At 43.1% G+C, this 18,854-nt stretch overlaps 1 protein-coding gene across 1 annotated transcript in view; it reads right to left on the bottom strand.

Moving 5' to 3' along the window:
• Positions 1 to 18,579, bottom strand: part of LOC140661946 (uncharacterized) — a 63,497-nt gene extending 44,918 nt beyond the window's left edge. The window contains exons 1-11 of the mRNA XM_072884846.1: positions 18,522 to 18,579; positions 16,863 to 16,980; positions 15,568 to 15,655; positions 14,968 to 15,156; positions 14,355 to 14,390; positions 10,044 to 10,180; positions 3,826 to 3,949; positions 2,425 to 2,616; positions 1,869 to 2,006; positions 1,021 to 1,248; positions 108 to 256 (exon numbers count right to left, since the gene is read on the bottom strand). Coding sequence (XP_072740947.1) covers positions 108 to 256; positions 1,021 to 1,248; positions 1,869 to 2,006; positions 2,425 to 2,616; positions 3,826 to 3,949; positions 10,044 to 10,180; positions 14,355 to 14,390; positions 14,968 to 15,156; positions 15,568 to 15,655; positions 16,863 to 16,980; positions 18,522 to 18,579 — 1,457 coding nt within the window. The remainder of the gene's footprint in view (positions 1 to 107; positions 257 to 1,020; positions 1,249 to 1,868; positions 2,007 to 2,424; positions 2,617 to 3,825; positions 3,950 to 10,043; positions 10,181 to 14,354; positions 14,391 to 14,967; positions 15,157 to 15,567; positions 15,656 to 16,862; positions 16,981 to 18,521) is intronic.
• Positions 18,580 to 18,854: the final 275 nt, after the last annotated feature.

Here is an 18,854-nt window from a genome sequence, read left to right as displayed (position 1 = left end):
GGAAGGCTGAAGGTAAGGATGGGCTGCTGTGGCAACAAACTTGAGGGGTGAACAATCCCTTTGCAAGGGGACAGAACTGAGTCATATTCTCTGAAGATGACACTCACCCAGGTGGGCAGTCCAAGCACTCACGGAGGCTTCTCAACCCACTCACGTTGCTGTAAGTTCCTGGAGGACAGGGGATAGGTAAGGGAGAGCCGGGTGGGCAGTATGACCCAGCAGGACACACGTCTCCTGTCACACCATCTGTGGGTAACTGAAATTGGAAAAGGCATCATTCAAAAAAAGGAGTAAATGGGTTTAAATGTTTAAGGCATCATACTGATTTGGGCCCAAGGCAATAAAGAAAAGAAAAACAGAGACATACTCTGTTGTACAGAGAACAGATGACACCTACTTAAGGGAAACATAGCAAACACAAAAACAATCAATATGGATGACCTTTTTCCACTAGCCATTCCACTGTGATTCACACCCACTGAACTGTTCACCTGGCTACATTTTTAGCTAAGGGGGTGTTAGTGTTGAGAGGTAAAAATATGACATGGTTACACTCCCTTTGAGGGCAGCATGAGTGGTCCTCATGCCATAAACTTGAGTGTGAGCAGTCCAAAATTGTGACTCTTGAAGTCACTGGGTTAATAAAAAGCACCACGGTGGGAAAAAACACCACAGTGGAGCACAATTAGATAAGAAGGAGAAAAACTTGCCACGTGACTTACTGGAGTCAGGGCCCTGCCCTGGCAGTAGAATCCAGCCTCACAGGGACCACTTGGCCCAGTCTGTCCTGGAGCACCACAGTAGAAACCACGGCCACAGGGGCTGCACTCCAAGGGTCCAGACAGCCCCTTCTTGTTACTGTATGTACCCTCTGGGCAGGGTTCAGGTTTAGAGCTGCCTTCGACACAGTAAAAGCCCTGCAAAACAAAGCCAGCTTAATACAGCATTTAAGGCTCTTCTATTAAACAGACCCCCACATACCAGCTGCTTCCATTAGATAACCAAGAAAGAACAACTCACCGCTGGGCAAGTTTTGGGCTCTGACATGGCAGGAGAGTCACAGTAGTATGCAGGTGGACACGGTTTGCAAGTGTCTTCACTCTCTACGCTGGAATTATCCCAGAAGAAGCCTGGCATACAGGGGAAGGAGAAAGGGAACCCAGTCCCTGGAGGGCATTTATAGCCGGGTGGGCAATCCCCAGTCTGGAAAGCAAAATACACAGTCAGGCATGGCTTTGTTGTCTTTTTCTGAGTAGGGAAGAGGAATCTGTTAAGATTCAACACAGAAAGATCCAAGCTTCATCTACAATTTGAATAACTTGGATTTTTTTTAACTGCAAGAAAATGGGGCAGAAAAGAAGGGAAGGAAGGGAATTCACAGTCTTATCAGTAAAATTCTGACCATGTAGGATAATTATTTCAGGGTTTTATTTAATTATTTAAGGTAAAATCTTGAGACAGGCCCTACACATTGCCTGTACAGTTGTGGGGAAGATGCTCTTCTTCCGTGCTTGGAAAAGAGCTGTAACTGGGATAAGAGTTATCACCTCGCTCTTAAATAAAAGCATGGATTCATCCATGTTGAAGAGAATCCAACTGCATTTTTTAAGTCTTAATAGAGGCTTCTTTTTTTAACAGCTATTAATATTTGAAGAGTTCACTCTTTCCAGAGACAAGACAGTCACAATAAAAGATCCCAAAACTCATTAGAGACAGAGCAGCACCAATTCCTGACCTTTGAACTCTCATTCATAGCCTGCATTGACAGGCAGAAGGCAAAGTAAAGACAGAAAACATGTATTAAGCTTGCTCCATTAACAGTTGCAGCCTTTGGAAAAAAAAGTTGGGAGAACCTGGGCTATACTTACAGGGTGGGGAATTCCTGGAGGCTCGATCCCATCTCTGTAGCAGTACTTCCCTGTGGGGCATGGTAAGCATTCATCAGCGCTGCTTAGGCCTCTCTGCTCACCATAGGTCCCATTTGGGCAAGGCTTAGCATGCAAGTCCTTGAAACGCAATAGAAAAATGGGTCTTTAACATACTAATATGACTGCTCCATCCCACAAGGCAAACATATAGCAGCTGAAGCTATGAAAATAATTCTTCCCAGTAACTGGGAACAAACACTGAAAAGCAACACTAGGAATCTGGCATGAATGCTGAAAAGATGGTATAATAGAATGGGGATCCAATCCTCTGTATTGTATACAGCATCTCAGAAAATGTTATCCAAATATTATGAACAATTTTATGTAGGGCAAATACTACTAAGATCTATGAACACCAAAAGAGTACAGAACTCAGTAAAAAAAAAATTCTTAGGAAAGGCTCCCATAGCAAGACTAATCCCAGTGAAGACTGTAACTGTACAGCCAACTTGATGAGAGAACAGTGAATCCCAAGGACCAAAGCAGGTTCACTTACAGTATCTCCCCGAGGACAGTAGTATCCTCTTGGACAGGCATTTGCACTGGCATCTGGAACAACTGCCTGTCCTTCTGGGCACAGGAGACCCGCTGGGCAAATCATGGCAAGGAGCATCACCTCCCAGCTGGTGTGCTCACTAGCACAGTAATGTCCAACAAGACACAGCAGGCAGGAGGCTGAACCTTGGTCCTACAACATGAAAGGCACACGGTTCCACTACTAGAGCGCAAAAGAATCCTTGTACATTCGGCAAGCTGCGTTGAGGCACAAAACAAAGGAAATTAATGCAACCAACTCTACAGCAGACCCTATCAGTAAACCAAACAGTCCACAAAAACATGGCCGTTGATCAAAGACATTGCCCTTGGGAACTGATGACAGGACCCTGATCTTATAAAATATTTCCTGTTATGCTCAGTCATACTACCGGAAACACAAAGATTTCCCTTTAAAAATTCCACTGTCATGGTTTAACCCCAGCCAGCAACTCAGCCCCACCCAGCTGCTCGCTCACTCCTCCCTGGTGGGGTGGGGGAGAGAATCAGAAGAGTAAAAGTGAGAAAATTTGTGGGTTGAGATAAAGACAATTTAATAGGTAAAGGCCGTGTGCGCAAGCAAAGCAAAACAAGGAATTCATTCACTCCTTCCCATGGGCAGGCAGGTGTTCAGCCATCTCCAGGAAAGCAGGGCTCCATCATGCATACCGGTGACTTGGGAAGACAAATGCCATCACTCCGGACATCCCCCTCCTTCCCTCTTCTTCCCCAAGCTTTATATATGCTGAGCATGACGCCATGTGGTGTGGAATATCCTTTTGGTCAGTTGGGGTCAGCTGTCCCACCCACATCCCCTCCCAGCTTCTTGTGCACCCTCAGCCCACTCACTGGTGGGGTGCAGTGAGGAGCAGAAAAGGCCTTGACTGTGTGTCAGCACTGCTCAGCAATAACAAAAACATCTCTGTGTGATCAACACTGTTTTCAGCACAAATGCAAACCACAGCCCCATACCAGCTACTGTGAAGAAAATTAACTCTATCCCAGCCAAAACCAGCAGATCCATGTAACCTGACCTATGAACAACGAACAGCATGCAATTCAGTGTATTCACCCTACATCATGCCTGGAGCAGCTCCAAACCTGATTGTGTAGGAAGATTCTAGTGCCTTCTCTGGACTAGTCTTTCAGTCCTTACTTGTAGGGTCAGCACAGGTGGCCAATATTGTTTAAAGCACTGTATACAATCACCCCAAATACTCAGACTCATCATGCAAGGAGATGGGCTCACTCCAGTGCCTTCTTTAAGGCACTCAAAGCCTCAGCCTCCCCTTGGAGCTCCCCTTTCTGCCAGAATTCAGTCCTTCTACTGAACAGATGACAGGATAAAATTACTGCTACTTACTGAGAAGTTGCCAGCACCACATGTTCGAGGAGTAACAGTACCAAGCTCAGGGCAGTAATACCCTCCAGGACAAGGGATGCAGTCTGCAGCCACTTTCGCACCCTGTTCCATGCGATAAGTTCCTCTGCAGGAGAAAATACAACAGAAGGGAGAGTCACAAATGGCAGCGAAGTGACCAAGAAAAGGACAGCGCACCTCTGGTCTGCGCTGGTCTTTTGCACAGAGGAAATCTACCATTTCTGGAGCCAAGAAACTGCCTGATTCGGAAAAAACTTGCCTGGACCACTCGGTAACATGCAAGGTGAAAGGAACTTGCAAACATTTCTGGTGCAGAAAGGTATTACTTGAAATCAGAAGCATTCTGAAATGCCACGTGGAAGCATTTTCTTTTGTACCTGCATGGGTCAGAGACCCACAACTACTGCAGCACGTGTAGTGTACTTACACTGGGCATAGAACTGGCTTGGAGGTCCCACTGGTGCAGAAAGCTCCTGCAGGGCAGGCAACGCAATCTTCCACTCTGCCATTTCCCAGCCTGGTACTGTAAGTTCCTGCAGGGCAGGGGTACTGTGTGCCCCTCCATGTACCTTTCCAAAAAAGGAGGAGAGATCCATCCTAACTCTTAACACAGCCTTGAAGACAGAAGGCAATAAGGCCCCCTGTTTTCATTGCTATTAAGTATTTACATGAGTTACATGTACACACATATTTTTATATATAAAAATTACTGCTCACAGCTCTGAGAACACCACCACCACTTAGCAAATATTGCAGAATCTTTGCAGGAAGTTTCAAATTTAGAATTGTGCTTGTACCAGACACTTGATTGTGCATTTTAATTCTTTGCAAGTTAAGGGAAAGAAAATAATGACACCTACGTGCTCAGTTCAAACAGTACAGATTTAAAGTATTGACTCTTCAGAATGGACAGTTTGCTATCCAACTCCACACTGAAATACTTTGGTGCAAAAAATATGATTATAAAGTCAGCGCGTGACTTTTTCAGAGTCCACAAAATTTCTGAAGACAGAAATAAAGTAAATCTCCTTCATTTCTGCAAAAAGCAGCCTACCTTGAGGGCAGTAGTGGCCCGAGCTGCACATCCCAGTAGGGATACGGGCTCCTCCTACACAAAACCAGCCTGCAGGGCACGGCAAGCACTCCTCTTCTGAGGTCAGGCTTGTCCTATTGCTCCAGGTGCCTGGGGCACACTTGTGTTGCATTGGGTGCTTTGTGCCTGGTGGGCAGTAGTGACCAACTGGGCATGGAGCTGGAGGCTTCTGTTTCCCCCCGGTTCCTGTAAACACAAAGACAAATTTAAGACAAGCAATGTAGCCTAATGGGTAGCATACTGGCTTCACACAATCCAGTTCCCTCATTCTGTTTTCAGCTCTGCTGGATGACCCTGAGTTAAGCCTTCTCATTTTGCATCTTTCCTTTATTTAAAATGGGATAACAGTAATTACTTCCTCTGTTGATGAGAGGCTCTATCACAGAACTGGTTACTAAAGCAATTATTCTTCAACTCAAGTATCCTGCATGGTGCCCCTGTCCAAAGTTGGCATAGACATTAAGGTGAAGAGGCCACCAATACACTAAAAACTTGAAGACTGTAAAAACTGGCCACTTTCAGGTCATGAAGTTAAAACAGTAACCATGGGTGGCATAAACAGAAAATTTCAGAGTAAAATTAAAATCAACTTGTCCAGCAGGCACAGCAGTGTCTGCAGTAACACTAAAGGGCAACTTTTTCCCATTTACCGTCATTGTGATACCTCACTGACGTGCTCTAGTACTTACTGGTGGGCTCTCTGATACTGGGGTACCAAAGAATACAGTTCACTTTGTCATAAAGCCACCTACCTCTCACACAGACAAATCCAGCGGGGCACGTTTCACACTGGGACTTATCAAAGAGGTTGAAGTCATTGCCAACTGTTCCTGGAGGACAGGCGTTGCTAGGAAAATGAGGGCTGGATGACCCTGCTGGGCACACGTACCTAACAAAACACGGTAGGCTAGCTGGGACAAATGTTTTGATGCAAGACGGAGACAACCTCTGTGCCCTGCCAGAATATTTGGATTAATGCTGCAGCTAGGGAAAAGCTGAAGCACTTGATGCTGTGGCTGCCAGCAATGTAAATGACAACCAATAATGCAGAAATACTGAAAATGAAACACTGTAAACGGACTGGGTGTGTCATACATTTTTCACTGGAAGAAAAGTGGGTTACTCAGCCAGGTCGCATTGTTCATAACCACGGGACGCGTGGCCCGGCTTCATTCTCATCTATTTTTACCACCTATTCTGTGGCAATAGCAGGCAGCAGTGCCTTCCACCAGAACAGTCTACGCCACACTGATTTACCAGAAACTGCAATAAAATCTTGACATAGCAGAGGATGCCACCTGCACCTCCCTATGCACAAAGCAAAACCAATGGAGACGAAATATATGTGCAGACATAAATAGAAGCACAGAAAACAACCAAGGCTTACCCTGGTAAGCACTCCGCATCAGGCTGGGCTAAGCCAGCCTGAGTACAAGCTCTCCCTGCAAGGCAGGCTCTGCAATCAGCGGCTTCATCTTGTCCTTGGAGAGGATTGTATGTACCTGGCTGGCATGGGACTGGATAACTTGCTCCAGTAGGACAGAAATACCCAGCAGGGCACTTCAAACACAATCCAGTTCCTAAAGAGAGAGAAGACATTTAAGGTCCCAAAGAGAGCATGACCTGCTGACAAAACAGAGGGTCCTACAAAATAGGATTCCTTTGCTTTCACCTACAGCAAGAAAATATGGTGGAGGTTCATTCATACCAACCATAAAGTTACTGCAAAGCCAGAAGGTGGTGGTGTTGGATTAGCTGAATGTTACTGCGGTTGAGTGGCTGGTGGAAGCAGGAAAGCCACCTGGACTGTATTCTGAGCCGATAATACAAGAAATTAGATACATTAAAAAATAAACAAAAGCATCAGCCTGAAAATGCACTCTGATGCAGGTATACTTAATAATCACAATCCTTAGGCCTCAGTTGCAAGAGAGCCTGGGGTTTCCACAAAAGCTGAGCTGTTTCCATGTTTGCATTCTGAATACAGAGAGAGATGAACGGTTTTACAGCCTGGAGATATACTCAGCATGAACACACGGATACCTGCTTGAATGACAACCAATTCGAGCTGTGATCATCTCTAAAATCCCATGTGTTAAACAAAAGATGTTTGCATTGTAACGTAAAGGAACACTAGTAAGATCAATACATAATAAAACAATGATCCCTTACTAGCGTTACCATGTTCAGAAAGTGCATCTCATTACAAAATGTCCCCAAATGTTTAACTTTGTGAAAAGGAAACACAGGTTCAGCACAGTAGTAGTTGCTATCCTCCTGAGTCAGGCCTTTCAACAGCACAAAGGAAACAGAGCGGTTCAGGGGGAAGGGAACACACTGGCTTAAGATGATGGCTCCCTGGAGTACTTCCAGGTTGAACCCCTGCTGCCTTCCAAATGCTCATCAAGGCAAGGATCAAGCACACGCTAGCGTGTATGTGCCTCTGCAGGCTGGAACAGAGCCTTACAGCACCCCCAAAATGATCAGGAGTTATCAAAATCTAGGCTTCCCCCTCCACAGATTGAAGGTGCAGGTCCAGATTAGGATTCCTCGGGGTGTAAAGCAAGTTTAAGGGTCATCTCTCCCTCTGCCTTCCACCCACTTGCTCATTCCCACCCCCCAGAAAAATCTCATTATTTCCCCCTTACATCTGCTCCACGTGGCACGGATGAACACGAGGTCCAAAAACCTCAGTACAACAAGATTTGAATTTCTCAAGACTATAAAAATTCCACAGCTCTGAGCACAGCAACTGAATCAACACACCTGAGAAGGGCTGCAACCTCATGGAGCTGTGGGACCCTTTAAAAAATGCTTTAAGCTGACAAAAGCTTCATGATGTGGGAATCTGCACCCCTAGCAAATTCAGCACGACTGCCATTTTCTATAACCAGAATCCATGCCACTTGGCTATACGGACATAAAATTTCCATTTCTTGCCTGACTTTCTGGACATGATGCTTCCCTTTGGAGTTCAGAACAGACTTAATAGTTTAGCTGCCTGGACACTTTATATGAGATCAATCAGGGCATGGATTTACAACACATTATCTATTCTGCAGGACCAGGCTAGCCCACATACTTGCTGTGCAATAAATGTGATGCAGGCAAACTTGGTTTCACTACGGGGTAAGTATGTCACACTTAACACGCTGTAGTGCAGATGGTGGACACAGGCTAATACCATACGAGCCATCATCTATCTCATGGTAGTATACTTGAAATATTCTATGGCTTGTCAGAGTTTATTCAGGTGTCCTCTGCCTATTTTGCAGCAGGCATTGTCCTACCTTTGCCAAGCATTCCTTAGGAGACTTGACATCATTATATAAAGTAGTACAGGCATAGCACAACAGCTTACATTATTAAACCAAAAGAGTTTTTAAACTCTAATTTACTTTGCAGCTTCTACAGTGTTTGTTCAGGTGCCACTGGCCCTGTCTCTTGAATTTTGCTGTCTTGATGAGATGTGAGGTTTGTTCCTCGCTGCACCATGTAAATGCACTTCTGGTTTTAATTTCAGAAGTGGGCGGAAAGCAGCAATCTCCTAGACTTAGCTGGTGAGTTTAAAAAAAAAAAAAAAATCATTCAACAGTCAAGACGCTTTAGCAGCTGAGTCATTTGCTAGAAAAGAAATTATCAGATAGAAAAATATATGGCTTGATTTGAAGGAGATAATTGTTTTCTTAGCACACATACCTGTCTGAGGGGAAGAGCCCAGTATATGTAAAGGGAGACTGAGCAACCAAACTCTAGGTTTCTGCTCCTAGCAGCGCACCTGGTGATTTGGGACCCTGGACAGAACATTCTGGATTTGGGCCAAAGTTTACTTCAGCGAATTGAGCTCATTATTCCCTGAATTACCCTCTGATTCTATTTTCCCATTTGTACAGCACTGTTAAGGAAAGAGAGGCATTTTTTTTATACCATTGTGAGAGACAGTGAGGTACTCCAAAATGTTCAAAACCAGGCAGAGCTAGCCTCGGCAACATGTGATTCCTGCAGCAGAAAGCCAGGTCTCCCTTTCCCTGTCTAAGCAAAGATTTAGTGGCAGAGAAGACTTTAGCAACGCTCTATTATTCTGTCCTTTCAAACTAATTGATCCATTACTAAATTGCAAAATCTAGTCACTTTCAACAGGTTTCCCACTCATTAGCATGACTCAGTCCTACTGTATGCGAAACAAAGTTCTACTGATTTAGAAAACCAAACCAAACCAAAAATATTCTGAAGGAAACATCACAGAAAATAGAGCTAGAAATCTGTGGAAGCCTTGTGCCTACCTCCCTGCATGTATTTCAGAACATTACACGCTGCTTCATCTACTTGACACTTTAAAAACTTTTAAGGGCAGGGCTTCTACAGCTTCTGGAGGTATAAATTCCAGTGGTTTTTTACTGTTATAATAAAAAAAGTTTTGCCTAATCTATAAGTTAATTTCCCCTTGCTGCAAGAACGGGCCAGGGACTATTGTGATTGATTCAAACACATACAAATACAGAACCCCTTTCCCAAAGGGAAAGCGCATGGTCAACTTACTTTAATTATGTTACTCCTCTGTTCCACTCGTAAGAGAGCTTGAAAATGAGTCTGCGTTACAGCATAGCACATCTCCTCAAAGTTGACTAATAGCGCTAAAAAAAAGGGTCTCACATGCAAAGCTGACACAGTTGAATAAGCTTTAACAACAGGCCAGTTGCTGACTTTGGCTTCACAACTGACCTGTTGGATGACTTGAGCACATCATTTCAGATTGCTCCTTGACTTTCTTTCCTTCTACTGAAAGTACAGTAATCACTTTTTCCCTCCATTGCAACTTCTTTGAAATCTCTGCATAGGGCAGATATCTAAATACCAGAGTCCGTACCCATAAAGGTAGTTCCAATGAAATAAGTGGATAGTAAGCACTTCGGGATGCAACAGCTCTGTAATTCCTGAATGCTTCACTGCAAATCTGCTGACTCGTAGCAGATTCCATGGGTGTTCCTTTCATCCCGAGCTCTAGGATTGCCTGAGCCAGAGCCTAGTAAATAAGTACTGTAACTGCCAGCCCCTTCATAAGAATGTACTTAACAGTGTGACTTACAGTGAGAATTATTACCCTCACTGTCCAAAATGAAGCTCTTTTATGACACAGACCTGGCAAGCATGAGGAGCTGCTGCTGGGTATATTAAGTCCCTCTTTGGGCTTGAAACTCCCTGCTGGGCATGGAGGGACTGCAAGGCCATCAGAACAGAAGTGACCTATAGGGGAGAAGAAGAAAACAACATGTGGTTCAGAAACAACATTCCGGACAACTCAGACTCAGAGCAGAGCGGTGATGGATCTCTTGCATGCTGACATGTGTGCGCGTGTTGCGGGGGACAAATGGGAAAGCGCAAGTATTTGCTGGCTAAACGTATCAGGGTGTACGAATGTCGCATCCTGAAGGCAGACATGAACGTGCTCTGATCTGGCAGGATACAAACCACCTCCAAAGTAAAAACAGGAGAACCAATGGTGTCAGCACAGTACTTGGTCTGAGTTAATACACTGTCCAATTAAAAAGGATTTATTAGCGCAAGCTCAAGGCAAAGCTAAGGTGGTAGTTGTGTCCTAAAATAAAACAGGTGTTAGGCAATACAGCACTACAGTTTCCCAGAGCCTATTTAAGCTTTGTGCACTCAAAAGCAGCAAAGTCCAGGATGGTCCCTGGTAAGCTGGTACACTACTGATGAAAACAGCCTAGAACCTGCATAGGATTGCTGGCCAGTAAGTGCACTTTCTTTACTTACACATTAAAAGGGTTTTATACCTAATGGCAATGAGATGCCAGATCCACTTAAAGCAATGGAAAGGAGGCCATTACAGTAGGCTGCGTTTCTAACAAGTCTTTCACAGCAGTGAGCAAAATCGAGTAACACGTGAAGTCAAAGATGGATAAGCCTCACCATTCAAGTCTGTCTGTCCCTCCAATTCCAACCCTTTTACTCACTAAGTCAATATACGTCAGCAGCTAAATTGTCCTGCACTGGGGACAAGGGCTATCTGGAGGAAGCAAGGGAACCTGCTCCAGAAAAGACATTTTAAGATGTTTAAAGCACTTGAACTTTCAAAAGGTCACTGCATTAGATGGACAAAGGATTTTCCTGTGTTTACACTGAGAAAAGACAAAGCTCAAGAAGCACAGGTCAGAAATCCAGGAGCAAAGCTTTCTACTAAAACTAACCAACAAAAAATGAAAAGAAAGCTTTGAAACTCAGTAATATTTTCAAACTTTTAATATTCAAGTTTACAAATAATTTTAAGCATTTATGGCAAGTTGGAAAAAAAAAAGAAGGGGTTTACAAAATTTTACATTTTTTCTGGGTTTGCTTAATTTTGAATGAATATTTTCCTTGAGATCTAGAATTTCAAAAGCATTTCAGTCAGCTCTTGTTTGTTGATGGCTGCCACTTAAATGATTGACTGTTCTTTTATCCAAGAACATGTTCATTTCAGGAATACAAACAAAGCTGCTGCGAAGACTATAAATTGCTCGGTTCTGCAATATAAGCAGAGACACACGGACATAATCAATGGAAGGAAACAGCAAGTCACTTTATTTAAAAGCAGCACATTACAGATAGCCCAAATCTTTCATGTCTTGGAAATTTTGACAAGATTTGAAAAATAAGTTCTCATGAATTTCCTGTCTAAAAACGTTTCTTCCTTTTGTAGAACTGAGCTGGCGAAGAAAATTCAAACGTTTAATACGTCATGATACTTTTTAACTCAAAACATACAAAGAAATTTCAAGCTAAATATCCAAGTTGGTTTTATTAGTGAGCATCATTAGAGTTAATTGTTCTCTCTTCCTACTCCAATTCTTCTGCTCTCTCCAAGATCATGGGGATTAAAGATCAGCTGAAGTGTTCCTGCTACTGCTCTAAGGACCACATTCCTCTCCCCAGTTCAATACACCATCTTTCACTTAAAATCCTTCTGCCAGTTGTACATTTAGCGATGAAATGCTCATATCCAGCTAGAATTAATTACTCTTTCCAAGTAAGATTTTGTAGAACTTGATTATCAAATGCTTTACTAAACTCCAGATGGATATGTAAAGAGCGGGAGGAAAGAAAAAAAAGAGGGAAAAAAAAAAAAGAAAAAAAAAGAAAAAAGGATTTAACTGTGGCATGAAAGTGCCGCTCCCATGTTGAAATGTATTGCTATGTATCAGCATAGCAATGACGCTCCATTCACATGCACGCAATGCTAAGTACACAGAATATATATAATTAAAGTCAGTCAAACCGTGGAAAAGAATGTTGGGAATCCTCAGGCCTCTCCTGCTTGTGATGGTATTCAAACTCCTTCTTACCATCTAAGGGCTTTGCAATTGGGCTGGATGACTTATTCAGATTTAAAAACACAGGAGGGACTGATTTTAACACTGAAGCACTGAATTTCAGCATGGGATACTCTGCATATATTTAACCTGTTGATCATCTACTCAGAGATTTTTCACTTGCTCTCTCCAGGTTCTGTGGTTGATACAGTGGAGGTGGAACCTGACTGCAGCCTTTGGCTAATCTTGCGCTATAAACAATAACACCACAGTAGCAAATCTGCCACTCTAAAATCCATGCTCTAACGTGCCCCTGTCTGTTCACTTTTTCAAACCTTTGGTAGGTACATTTTATAAATACTTCCTTAAGTCCAAAGGAGCCAACGTTTCCTGATTATTTTTTTTTTTATGGAGCCACGATTAGTTCCCTGGCCCTCTACAGAGCACAGTAAATAGTAAGTGTACTATGATACACATCCACAAAACCACCATCGCTTCCCATGTATGACTGACCCTGCAATAGATGAATTATTTGCTATTCATACCTAACCCTAGGCACTGGAAGTAAGAGAATTCCTCTGTTCTATTCTCTCACCTGTATATTATAACGGCATCTAAACTACTGAGATTTTGGTCTAGCATGATCTCTTTAGCTACTCCGTTTCTCCTTCTACTGGACAATGTGTAAGGTATCCAGAGTACAGGAACTCTTCATTATTTAATAAGAGGGATTCTAATTACAGACATAAGAATCGAGTTACTGGGTTTAGTGACTGCTCATTAAATAGTTCATCTTCACATGCAGTACAGGGCTTACAGGAGAGAGAGAAACGCTTGGTAGGACTGCAGATCGCAAACTGCATCCCTGTACTGACATTACACATCCTTTTAGAAAATCACAGCTACACCATGCTCTCCCTGTAAGGCCTTTTTGCTAGAGTTCAGGTGGGCTAGGAAATGTGAATTAAAGTCTGAGGGTATGTGGAGGGAGTTATCGGCAATATTGCTGCTACCTGCAGCACCAAACTTTTCCTGTTACCAAGTACTGTATTGAAGAATGGAACAGCATTTATGTGGAGGGCCTCGGAGGGCTACCAAAGCACCACACCTTATCACAGGAAACAAGCACAACAGAAAGCTAACCTTGGGCTACAAAATCCTCACTAGGCTTATACTCATTCCCTGGGATGTATAAGGGACATGCCAGGATTTTAATGCTGCAGAAAACTCTCTCTTTCTTTATGGGGAAACTATGCCAAGCAGCCGTTCAGTACTAGAACAGCTTAACCTGCACTCTCACTGAAGAGTGGCAGGCTACCGGCCTGGGCAAATAGAAAGCTTTGGGTTTTCGTATCGGGATTATTCCCAAATAGCAAACACTCACAGAATGTAAATTAAGGTGGCTTCCCGAGTTACTCTATCATTTCCTTTGATGGATGTTTTTGGCTAATTAATTGTGTGAAATGACATTCTATGCCTGTCACAATTTCAAAAGATAATCATTTTTCAACAAAAACATAGTCCCTCCTAGTCTGTTCCTCTGCTGCCTAATTCTGCATCAGCATCTCAGTGAGGGATTCCTAATGGCTACAGTTGTCGCCTGGGAATACAGCACCCACTATAAATGGGTATTTGTGATGGCCAGTGAATCAAGGTCCTGAAGTGGAGAAAGCTATAACTGTGTGCGAATCAATTTTACAGATGATCAGTTAAAATCACAAGGTGAGAGAGCTGCTTTCTGTGTGGAAAGAGAAAGCAAAAGCTTCCCTCGTTGCTCAGCAACACTTGCACATTCAGACATACTAGTTTATGTCCCAAGGCTACATCAGCTGGACCTCTCCCATAAACACAGCAAGTGCGATGACTATCAAAACCAGCTGAGATTCTCAGTGTTCTCTCATTTTCATTCTCTGCTTTTCACAAAGTCTTCTGAACAGCATCTGCTTTATCTCAGGAATTATTTTTTAACCTCCAGTTTTACTGTGACACAAGGAGCCTATCTGTGTTCCAATACTACCAGCTAAGGTTTACCAGAGCAAAGCGTCATTTCAGTCTCCTGAAGTTCTATGTTTTAACGACTACAGAAGACGCTCGTGAGATGTACTTACCTGCTGGGCAGGGCTGGTGTAGCAGAGTGTCTTCAGCTGAGAAAGAACCAGGAGTGCCCGTTACACAATAAGTGCGGCTTGGATTTGGCTGCTGACCGTCCAAACAATGCTAAGGAGAAGAAGCACAGATTCATACCACCAGAAGTCTAACGGCCATTGCTGTCCAAAGCTGTGTCCCAGGGAGGCCTGAGTCAGGAAAAAGCCCAGTACTGCATGCTATCTTGTGCTTCCTCCTTCTCTGCCCTCTCCTCCCTTCCCAGAACTGCTTCAGCTCCATTCTCCAGGGACAACTTCTAGAAGCAAAAATGGTACTTTAAACTCCAAGCTTCTTTCGGTTCTCAGCTGAGGGTTTTAGTGGTGGCAGATGATCTGAGCACTAACATTCTCAGAATTTACATGAGAAGTATTTCTGTCTCTTAATACAGGGCACTCGTGGAAGGTCTTAGATCTACTATACCACTGAACTGTTCTGAATGCTTTTCTTTGACGAAGAAAGGTCCGTACCTGCTATTAAACCAGGGAAGCCTCTCTTCTCTTGACAATACATTCACAGGCCCTGCCTATCCGGAAGAATGAAAATTTGCCCTTGGAGAATAACATGCCCATTCTGTACCTGTCTGCTTCGTCCATCTGGGCAGACGTATCTCTCTGGACATTCCTGACACTCCAACTCTCCCTCCGGCGAATACTGACCAGGACTGCAGCTCCTCTGCACACCACTACGTGGATCACATGAATAGCCATCTGGACACGCACGGCACCCAGCTCTACTCTCTAGGCTGAGATAGCCACTGGGACAAACCTGCAGTGAGATCACAAAGAGCATCAGAGCCACATAAATATATTATTCTTTGCATGAATAATGTAAACCAGCAGTTTCAGACATCCTCAGCTCAAGTACTAGAAAGAAATGATCTTGAATCGTTTTCAAAGTCTGGCCTACGTACTCTTGAGAGGTCCCAACGTGTGCTTTTTACTGTCAATGGTGTAAACAATGAACGGAGGGAGTGCTGCTCACTGTCTACCTGAAGGCACAACCTGCTTCCTCTAAGCTAAATCAGAGCCAAATACAGTGTGGGAATTTCCTGAAAAATTTCAAAGCAGACTGCAAAATCTGGGAAGAAGCCTGAAATCAGATTATTCAAAATACATGGGAGTAGAGGCAAAAAGTACTACTTCACCTGCTTGCTCTCTTCCCTGTCCTTCAGCTTACCTGGCATGCTGTGATGTCTGCTTGAGCAGTAAGTTCATTGGCTGTTCCCAGCGGGCATTTCCTTGGAGCTGCTTGACCCCCAGGACAACTGGATCAAAAATAATGAAGTTATAAAATTAAATTCTTCCACTTCTTTGGAATTCCATCCCCTACCAGCCAGTATGGGTGTTGTGTAGATATGGGAACATCCCCCTCACCAACTGCTCAAACAGATGCTCTTTTAGCCACAGAAGCATGGATTCAAATCAGATCCCTCCAGAACCTCAGAGGGTCCTAACACATAGATAGGAGCTCAAGGTACATCGCTTGGCTTGCACATACATGCAAGGACAGAATTTGCGGTAGGAGATGTGGCAACCTGAACTTAGGGTTCAAGACAATCTGTACAAAACCTTTCTTTCGTAATCTGGTTTGAGATTGTGTTCAAAAACCCCGCAACGATCATTTCTACTTTCATTTAAAGTGAGCCACGTGTGGCAGACAAAGCAGTCTTAATGATTTTCGTCTGAGGAAGACAAGGCATGCTGGCAATGATACCAGAGTTTAGGATAGCTTTCCAACTGAAAATAGCTCATTGAGGGCTTGCTTGCAACACAGCCCAGGCTCGCTGATAGTCTGGGTGCTGGGTTCAGCACCTCTGGAAAGCAACCACCAACCCCCTGCAACTCGCTGTTCTTTGTACCCAGACTTCTCTGTCCTCAGGTTATCGCTCTGTGCCCAGCTTATGTCACGATTTCTGACTGGCGTGTCAGTAAGTAGCCAGGACACAGAATGAATTTTCCAGGGGAGGATTCCCTGCACCGGGGGCCAAAGACATCTCGTATTCTTCTTCTGAGCTGAAAATCAGCCTAGATTTTGCTGCTGCTACAAATACAAATAATATTCCTGCCTCTCCTAAATACAAACTACACAAAATACACAACACACAAAATCTGTCCTAAGCAATCTCAGAGGAAGCCTGGTTTTGTACATTCCCCACAAACACAGAGACTGTCATACATTTTACTGAGACTACCGTGGTGAAGAACAATCACTCCCATTGACTTCAAGGGGAGCTGTGAGTGCTAATTGCTGCAGAAAGCCCTGGATGACATTTTAAGTCAAAGATAGTGGTTTTCTTGGTCAGCTGATTATCCATCTATAAGGAACTGGCACTATGCTTTGTGCCTCACCTCCTGATCTGCATGACAAGATAGCTCTCAGAATATCCTCAGTGTAGAAACGATGTCCCAAATGTTTAACTTTCTTATTGCAGTTGTATAAGTGCCGAGCGGGAGGGAAGGAAGGAGACTTACTAGAAACCCGTTGGACATTCTAAGCAGTTGCCAGCTGTGTAGTAATGTCCCTGCCTGCAGTCTATGAGACAGTGGGTCTGGCAGTCTATGCTGCAATCGGGTGAGAGGGAAGAGGTCCCTAAAAATGAAAGGAAAAGAAATAAATTTAAGGTACAATGAACAAACGTTCAAGACTCCAAGCTAAACTACCGGTTATTATTACACCATAATGTAATATCTGCACAATTTTATCACTGGTGTTAATGGTACTAGTACTACTAATACAATAATTTTTACTATTAAGAACAATGCTTTGCCTTTATAGAGAAGCAGTGTTTATGAATGGGACACAGCATCCCACCAGTGTAGTGACTAAAAAAGAAACAGGAAATATTCCAAGCCTGTCTTGTTAAGAAGGAAGCTGAAACAGAAAATCTCATGTTCCACAAGTCAAATAAGCTCCTTGTTATCATTATTACTGTTACACCTACATGAATTAGCTGACTTCTCAAAGCCACACAGAGTGTACCAAAGCTGGAAATAAACCTAACTTCTTGGGTTTTCCATTCATCAGCACTATTTCCCTGTCCATTGTCACATTCACTCCTGACTTTTGGTGGCTAAAATTAAGGAAAGGTTTCTCTTCAGGAATTAAAATCTGTTTCCTTAAGACTTCTAGGTAAATATTCTGAGCGCAAAGTTCTGGGGGAAATCCCAATTTCAGATGCTTTATCAAGCTAAACCAACTACCCTCTGTAGGTAGCAGAAAGCCTTTTCCATGTCTTTATCATCTTTTGAAAAGGTCACATTTTGTTTGCCAGAAAGTTGAAAGCCCAAGTTTTCAAGAACGTGCAAACAGCACAGTCTGATGGAAAGAGCCAAGGGATGAAGGAAGTACCGTACTGCTGTGTAATCTCAACCAAGAGACGACTTCTTTCTCTACTTCAGTTACCCAGTCTACACAGTAAAGGCAATTTTACCCATCCCTCTTTAGGAAGTCTCTTGACATCATGTTCTATAAGAGAAAGGTGATAAATACCCGACAAAGAGTAAGATACCTGAAACCTGAACTTAAAGAATAGAACAAACACTGAGTTACTATTTCCCTTTTTGCATTTCTTACTTTCATTTTGCAAGCCTATCAGATTTAGATTCTAGTACGCCAGTGTCCTAACAAAATTCCTTTGTTTTGAAAAGTGAGCTTCACTATGGTAACAGGAAGGATTTCACATGAAGTTCCTCACAATGGGCTTTCTCTGTGTGCCTATGCCACAAAAAATTAGTGTGCAGGGTGGGGAGGAGAGATCCAGGGTTTGTTTTTTTTTTTTTTTTCATCTGTTCCATACTCAAATAAGCACCTTGATATTATTGTTATTGTTACCCAAAAACACTGACACATTCATTTTTTTTTGTCTTTAAAAAATTAAAACCTCTTGGTGAATGTATCCCCCCACCTTCTCTATCTGTCTTCTCCCCTGAATGAATTCCTAAAAAAGATCGTGCTTTTGAAAGAACGGCAGCCACACTCATCAGTTTATGACCAGAATGAACTAAACAGCTGCCATCTCTAATGCCTTACAGCTTTCAGAAGGTAACAGTATCAGCACGAATTAAAAAAAAAAAAAAGCCAAAACCAAAACAAAAAAGAAGTCTGTCTGTATGAGAAAGTTACCCACTCACCTCTCACGAAGATCCTAAGGCTACAGAACAAAATCAGCCAACTCAAAGCATTAGCCATAGGGGCCAGTAAACAGTTCTTTAAAAAAAAAAAAAAGCTCAGAGCTTATGTTTAAAATGTTTCTTGAGCATCTGGTGTTGCCTTTGTTGAAGCCCAGTGTAACCAAATCCCTTCTAGGTAATCACTTTCCAATACAGCCTGAAGTGAAATGAACACCGAGCTGCAGAAAGAAAAGTCGGCCAAAGAGTTAATCCCATGGAAACTCCCCTGCAGCACTACTGATGCTAGAAAGTGAGAAAACTCATTTAAACATGAGATAATGTATACCTTTCAAG

This window comes from Ciconia boyciana, chromosome 20, assembly GCF_034638445.1.
Source record: "Ciconia boyciana chromosome 20, ASM3463844v1, whole genome shotgun sequence".
NCBI lineage: Eukaryota > Metazoa > Chordata > Aves > Ciconiiformes > Ciconiidae > Ciconia > Ciconia boyciana.
This window is presented reverse-complemented; position numbering and strand designations above follow the sequence as displayed.